This window comes from Sinocyclocheilus grahami, unplaced genomic scaffold (assembly GCF_001515645.1).
Source record: "Sinocyclocheilus grahami isolate Dianchi unplaced genomic scaffold, SAMN03320097.WGS_v1.1 scaffold1594.1, whole genome shotgun sequence".
In the NCBI taxonomy this organism is placed as follows: domain Eukaryota; kingdom Metazoa; phylum Chordata; class Actinopteri; order Cypriniformes; family Cyprinidae; genus Sinocyclocheilus; species Sinocyclocheilus grahami.
In genome coordinates, this window is record NW_015506773.1 from 171,492 (window position 1) to 179,475 (window position 7,984).

Consider the following 7,984-nt stretch of genomic DNA (forward strand, 5'->3'; position numbering starts at 1 on the left):
TTCCATTTCATTGACTCTCGCACTACACAAACTGTTGCATAGCACCCCGGACTACATTTCCCATCATTCTTTGCACAATTTGCACACTGCCCTGATTGCACTCATTGCACACAGCTGTTTCTAATTACCTCATTCACTATATAACACCCACTCTAACCACATTTCTCTGCTGAGTATGACCATATGAAACACTTGGAGTAAATGGTTAAATTTTAATTGATCTCATTTGCTGTAGTTTTCTAAATGTTTGACCAATTAAATCATTTTAGTTGAATGGACTATAATAAAACTATTTCAGTAAAGCCAACTGTGAACCAACTAAAAAAATAACAATTCGGGCAACAATTTGAAGACTGAAATCGACTGAATGTAAAATTTCTGTGGAACTAGTTACTAAATAATTAGTTGAAACAACTTGAAATTTTTTACAGTGTGGGTACTACAGCGTAAACATGGTTTGTGAAGACACCTCCTATGTCCCTGTAAACAAATGGCTTTAAAAAACATTAAATTGTGTTTATTTTTATTTATTTATTTATTGGAAATTCAAAAATTGCTTGTAGTTGTGTGAGGGGTAGGTTTAGGTGAAGGGTTAGGGTAAAAGGATAGAAAATACAGTTTAAGTAGAAAAACCATTACACCTATGGAATGAACCCATAATGATAGTGTGTGTGTGTGTGAGAGAGAGAGAGACCTTTTTTACACACAAATCACTCAAACACAGAAGCAGGAAACAGGAAACACGTGATTTCAGGGAAAGAGAAACTGAAGTGTAGTTGAGCTGTTGTGTGTTTCTGTTTCTGTATTCATGCAGTAAAATGGCATCTCAGGATGAGTTATTGTGTGCCGTGTGTCTAGATGTCCTGAAGGATCCAGTGACCACTTCCTGTGGACACAATTACTGTAAGAGCTGTATTACAGGCTGCTGGGATCAGGAGGATCAGAAGAGAGTCTACAGCTGCCCTCAGTGCAGACAGACCTTCAGTCCAAGACCTGCTTTAGCTACAAACACCATGCTGGCTGAAGTGGTGGAGAAACCGAAGAAGAGGAAACGCTCTGCTGACTGTGACGCTGGAGCTGGAGATGTGCAGTGTGACGTCTGTACTGGAAGAAAATACAAAGCCGTCAAGTCCTGTCTGATGTGTCTGAACTCTTACTGTCAGAATCACCTCGAACAACATGAGAGTTTGTTTAAAGGAAAGAGACACAATCTGACTGATGCCACTGGACGACTGCAGGAGATGATCTGCCAGAAACATGAGAAGCTCCTGGAGGTTTTCTGTCGCACTGACCAGAAATGTATATGTGTGCTGTGTACGATAGATGACCATAAAAACCACGACACTGTATCAACTGAAGCACAGAGGACAGAGAAGCAGGTATTTAAAACTAGACACTGATGAAATATTGTTGAGACTTTTTTTTATATGTGTTTATATCTGCACCCATATTAACAGCTTACAGCATTCACACTGCACACAGCAGCAGAAATGAACAGCAGCTGCAAGAAGAGTTTCACTGTTTGCTGAAAAAAGCAGTAAAGCAGTAAAAACACAATCTTTTGTAAACTAGGCTTTGATTAAGCAACATAAAATAATGGAGTGAACTAATCACTCATTCACTCATTCTATGTATAATTATATCAGTCAAAGTACAAGCTAAATGCAGTGACAGATGTCAGTAAATCTGACTGAATCTAGATGATTTCAGTCATTTAAAGCTTCACTTTGTTCATTTGTTTACTGTGTAGGGCTGCAGCTTAATTACACAGAACACAGAAACACTCTCAATGTGAAGCTCTATGTCTGTGTCAGTTTCACTATCACTGTATGTAATAGTGTAATACTATACACGTGCAGTGTAAAACATGCCTTAATCTTCATGTTAATTCATGTATGATGATTGTAACGATCATCACTTCTGGAGTTTGAACCTACAGCCATTAGTTAACAGCTCCACTTTTACTGGATTCATCTGTTCACATGAAGATTTAGTGCCAGTAGTTTTCTGTGACATTCACTATCATCCGTTTGTCCCGCAGAAGCAGCTGAAGGAGATGCAGAAGACATTCCAGCAGAGAATCCAGCAGCGAGAGAAAGATCTTCAGCAGCTGAGAGAGGCTGTGGAGTCTCATAAGGTGAGTCTGGAGAAGAAGAGAAGCTTGTCTCAGTTCAGACTCACCTCTTTCAGTTCCACTGAAGGAACAGAGCTAGGATCAGAGAGCTGGGTTAGTTTGGTCTCAGGCTGCTGGGATCAGGAGGATCAGAAGAGAGTCTACAGCTGCCCTCAGTGCAGACAGACCTTCAGTCCAAGACCTGCTTTAGCTACAAACACCATGCTGGCTGAAGTGGTGGAGAAACCGAAGAAGAGGAAACACTCTGCTGACTGTGACGCTGGAGCTGGAGATGTGCAGTGTGACGTCTGTACTGGAAGAAAATACAAAGCCGTCAAGTCCTGTCTGGTGTGTCTGAACTCTTACTGTCAGAATCACCTCGAACAACATGAGAGTTTGTTTAAAGGAAAGAGACACAATCTGACTGATGCCACTGGACGACTGCAGGAGATGATCTGCCAGAAACATGAGAAGCTCCTGGAGGTTTTCTGTCGCACTGACCAGAAATGTATATGTGTGCTGTGTACGATAGATGACCATAAAAACCACGACACTGTATCAACTGAAGCACAGAGGACAGAGAAGCAGGTATTTAAAACTAGACACTGATGAAATATTGTTGAGACTTTTTTTTATATGTGTTTATATCTGCACCCATATTAACAGCTTACAGCATTCACACTGCACACAGCAGCAGAAATGAACAGCAGCTGCAAGAAGAGTTTCACTGTTTGCTGAAAAAAGCAGTAAACCTTTATCAACACAATCTTTTGTAAACTAGGCTTTGATTAAGCAACATAAAATAATGGAGTGAACTAATCACTCATTCTTCGACAAAATGTATAATTATATCAGTCAAAGTACAAGCTAAATGCAGTGACAGATGTCAGTAAATCTGACTGAATCTAGATGATTTCAGTCATTTAAAGCTTCACTTTGTTCATTTGTTTACTGTGTAGGGCTGCAGCTTAATTACACAGAACACAGAAACACTCTCAATGTGAAGCTCTATGTCTGTGTCAGTTTCACTATCACTGTATGTAATAGTGTAATACTATACACGTGCAGTGTAAAACATGCCTTAATCTTCATGTTAATTCATGTATGATGATTGTAACGATCATCACTTCTGGAGTTTGAACCTACAGCCATTAGTTAACAGCTCCACTTTTACTGGATTCATCTGTTCACATGAAGATTTAGTGCCAGTAGTTTTCTGTGACATTCACTATCATCCGTTTGTCCCGCAGAAGCAGCTGAAGGAGATGCAGAAGACATTCCAGCAGAGAATCCAGCAGCGAGAGAAAGATCTTCAGCAGCTGAGAGAGGCTGTGGAGTCTCATAAGGTGAGTCTGGAGAAGAAGAGAAGCTTGTCTCAGTTCAGACTCACCTCTTTCAGTTCCACTGAAGGAACAGAGCTAGGATCAGAGAGCTGGGTTAGTTTGGTCTGGAGGAGTGTTGGGATGATGTTATTGAAGGCCGAACTTAAGTCCACAAACAGGATCCTTGCATAAGTCCCTGGTTTGTCCAGATGTTGGAGAATGTAGTGCAGTCCCATGTTGACTGCATCAGCCACAAACCTGTTTGCTCAGTAAGCAATCTGCAGGGGGTCCAGTAAGGGTCCAGTGATGTCCTTCAGATAAGCCAACACCAGTCTCTCAACAGGGAGAGTCCAGTGATCTGTTGAGGATCTGTGAAAAGATGTGGGCCAGCTGGTCAGCACAGATTTTCAGACAGGCTGGTGAAACACCAACTGGGCCTGGTGCTTTCTTTTTCTTCTGCTTTCTGAAGACCTGATGCACATCATCTTCACTGATCTGAAGTGCAGGAGTGGGGGAGAGGGGGTTGCTGGAGGTGTTAATGGATGTGTAGAGAGATGGTTAGAGCTGGTGTGGGGTATGAGACCGGGAGTTTTGAATCGACAATCAAGTCAAGTCAAGTCACCTTTATTTATATAGAGCTTTTAACAATACAGATTGTGTCAAAGCAACTGAACAGCATTAATTAGGAAAATAGTGTGTCAATAATGCAAAATAGTAAACACTAATTTTTCAGTATATGCGAAACATGCCCACTCTGTTTAGTTGGTCCATCTTTTTACAGTCCTTACTACAGACTTAGCAGATAGGCAACAGCTAGAGAGACTGGGGAAATTCATGTCAAACAGCTGCACTATTCAATTCAATTCAGTTCAAGTTTATTTGTATAGCACTTTTCACGACACAAATTGTTGCAAAGCAACTTTACAGCAAAAATTAAGTTTCTACAATATAACAATACAATGCACTACCAGCACTGGTGCCCCTCAGGGTTGCATCCTCTCCCCACTGCTCTTCTCCCTGTACACCAGTGACTATACCTCTACTTGACCCATCTGTCAAGCTCCTAAAGTTTGCAGACGACACCACACTTATCAGCCTCATCCAGGACAGTGACGATTCTGCTTACAAACAGGAAGTTAAAGAGCTGGCTGTCTGGTGCAGTTATAACAACCTGGAGCTGAACACGCTCAAAACAGTGGAGATTATTGTGGACTTCAGGAGGAACCCCCCCTGCACTCCCTCCACTCACCATCATAGACAGCACTGTAGCTGCAGTGGAGTCATTCAGGTTCCTAGGCACCACCATCTCTCAGGACCTGAAGTGGGACAATCACATTGACTCCATTGCCAAAAGGGCCCAGCAGAGGCTGTATTTCCTTCGCCAGCTGAGGAAGTTCAACCTGCCACAGGAGCTTCTGAAACAGTTCTACTCAGCCATCATTGAGTCTGTCCTGTGCACCTCAATACTTGTCTCATTTGGTTCAGCTTCAAAGTCGGATATCAGAAGACTACAGAGGATGGTTCTGACTGCTGAAAGGATTATTGGTGCTCCCCTGCCAACCTTCAAGGACACAGAAAATCACCCTGGATGCCTCACACCCAAGTCATCTCTTCTTTGAACTGTTGCCGTTTGGTCGGCGCTACAGAGAACCAAACACCAGGACAGCTAGGCACAATAAAAGTTCCTTCCCCAAGGCAACCTACCTCATGAACCATTAAATTGTGCAATAATATTATGTGCAATACCACTTATATACTTACTTGATACCACCTATCTTAGTCCATCCCTACATCTTATTCCATCTATAGCACACCTGTACATACAATTCTTGTCTATTTTTTGTTTATATGTGTATACTGTGTGTGTGTGTATATATATATATATATATATATATATACACAGTATATCTTTAAGAATAAAGATAAGTAAATAAAAATACACACTCACACACAGATATATACTGTATAGTGTGGCAATAAAGCTCTTTCTGATTCCTAACAGCGCTCTGCACAGACAGCAGTGGAGGACAGTGAGAGGATCTTTACTGAGCTCATCCGCTCCATTGAGAGAAGCCGCTCTGAGCTGATACGGCTGATCAGAGATCAGGAAAAGACTGCAGTGAGTCGAGCTGGAGGACGACTGGAGCGGCTGGGGAAGGAGATCAATGATCTGAGCAGGAGAGACGCTGAACTGGAGCAGCTTTCACACACACAGGATAATATCCAGTTCCTGCAGGTAACAGAAATCTAGAAGAACAGGATCATAGTGGACTTGAGCAGATCCTGCTGTGACAGAGAAACATTTCATGAGTGTTTTATTATATAATCATCAGTCCGACTCTCATCTGACTATCTTCTTTTGAAAGAGATGCTGCTTACAAATGGCTTTCAGCTCTGGAAATCTCTTCGAAACCATTTCTTTGAGTTATTTTTTCTAGAAGATATATTTAGCTGTCAAAAACCACTTGCGCCACCAACAGTTTAAAACTTCACACCTAATTTTTAAAATAAAATAAAAAGACTCTGTCTTAAGGGTCCTTGTGAAGTTTCAGTGTCTCTAACCGCTCTAATGTTATAAATAATGGTCAATCTAATCATAGCCTTTGAGATGCTTTTCCTGAGAAAATCTACTCAACCCTACAATGAGACTCCATTGATGTGCTTGAACTGTTAGATTGACATTTATGTTCTTAGCAGATGTTTATTCATCCAAACTATTCCTAGAAAGCTCACATAGAGTATAAGCGGCAAATACTAGAATCTGTAGCTCTAATGTGATTTAATGAATATGAGAAGAATGAAGCTGATGCTGCGAAAGTGCTGGATTGAGGTGAGTTACTAAAGATCAGTCAAGTCAACAAGAACAACAAATCTGATGTTCCTGCAGGTTATTGGGTGACGTGTGGAGCTGATGAGTTTTGACTTCTGTTTTCTGTAGAGTTTCCAGTCTCTCTCAGCACCTCCTGAATCTACAGACGTAAATGATGATCTCTTCAGTTCTCTCTTCTCTTCTGATGCTCTGAGAGAATCTATCCATCAGCTGAGAGACAAACTGGAGGATTTCTGCAAAGAGGAGCTCAAGAAGATCTCAGACAGAGGTAAAGTCCTGGAGATTCATCTGCTCTCAGAAACCAGTCCATCATCATCTCATATCATGGAGAACATCATATTAGAAATGCCTTAGGAATGGATGCAGGATCATGAGAATCACACTGTTCATGTCTATTGATTTCCACAGTCACATTCACCAACATCAGATGCAGATTAAGAAACTTTGGGCCTTTGGGCTATAGCAAAATAGCAAACCCTCTTCCTAGTAGCCTATCTTGGTGCCACAATGTTTTCTGCCAGAGGAATATTTAGTTTTGGTTTTTAAATTTTTAAAATTATATCTAAATATTTCATGGGTATGTTATAACCATAACCTCAGTCCTTTCATCTCAGTCATGCTATTGAAGGTAGAAGAGAGTTCACTCCACCCACCGACAATTCCTGTCAGACCTGAGACTTGAACCCACAGCCTTCAGGTTACAAGTCCAACTCTTTAACCATTAGGCCATGAGGCCCTAATAATTTGCTGTGGTTAGGGCAATTGGAATAAATAAAGGACGGGAACCAATAAGAATACTTCAAAAGCATTTAACAATATTAATATTCCATTATATTGCAGGCTCTTAATTATTGAATTCACATTTTTCTGCAATTAAAGTTGATTAAATTATCCTTTGTAGTTGCCCTAATGAAAAGCTATTGTAATTTTTGAATCCAAAGTTAACTGTATAGTATTAATAAACTTCTATTAAAGTGACTTATTGCCTTTATTTTACCCAATATTTAATATAAGTAGCCTATAATAATTTTCGTGACATTAATCATATATATCATTAATGCCATATTTCTACAGTGTCAGGAACTGCATGGTAATAAGTGTGGTGCTGTGGATTAAATCGCCTATTTACAGTTTACCTTGACACTTCCGTTTACATGGTCGGCGCTATAGTTATAGCTATAGCTATCTTTCTAGTGCACTTTTGTTCAGCACCTATTGAGTGCTAATGTACATGAAAAAAAATCAAAATATTTTTTGGGCTTTAATAACAGCGCTTATAATATGTGGGGGCGTGGTGGGGTTCCGGCGATCGGCCCACCGGGAAAAGTTTGGGTGGTCCCGATGTCCAATCAATCTAGGTCTACTTTTCCTTTCCTCCACAGCCAATCACGGGCCCCCTCCATCCGCGACCCTTATGTTAATCCAGCCCTGGTTCTCAGAGTGTTGAACTAAAACTGAAAGGATCAGAATTTGCTTGTTATCTAAATTAAGAACTAGTTGAAACCTTTCATGAAGGTTCCCAGGAGGTTCTACTGCCAGGAGGTTAATCAGAATAGATCATAATTTGAAACTTTCTAATTAAAAAAATAATAATAATGGACTGAAGCTCTCCAAACAAGCCCAGATACAGATAACAAAGCCAAGAAAGATGGGTCCAAATTGCTGCTCTTCAGATGGTTGCCTGCAGCTTCTTTCGGCAGTTATTGGAGAATTAATGAG

General features: G+C 40.6%; 1 protein-coding gene across 1 annotated transcript in view; it reads left to right on the plus strand.

Annotated features, from left to right (window-relative positions):
• Positions 1-818: 818 nt before the first annotated feature.
• The window catches only part of LOC107571437 (E3 ubiquitin/ISG15 ligase TRIM25-like), a 9,596-nt gene continuing 2,430 nt past the window's right edge, over positions 819-7,984 (plus strand). Inside the window, exons 1-4 of the mRNA XM_016257763.1 lie at positions 819-1,379; positions 2,042-2,137; positions 5,438-5,671; positions 6,374-6,526. Coding sequence (XP_016113249.1) covers positions 819-1,379; positions 2,042-2,137; positions 5,438-5,671; positions 6,374-6,526 — 1,044 coding nt within the window. The remainder of the gene's footprint in view (positions 1,380-2,041; positions 2,138-5,437; positions 5,672-6,373; positions 6,527-7,984) is intronic.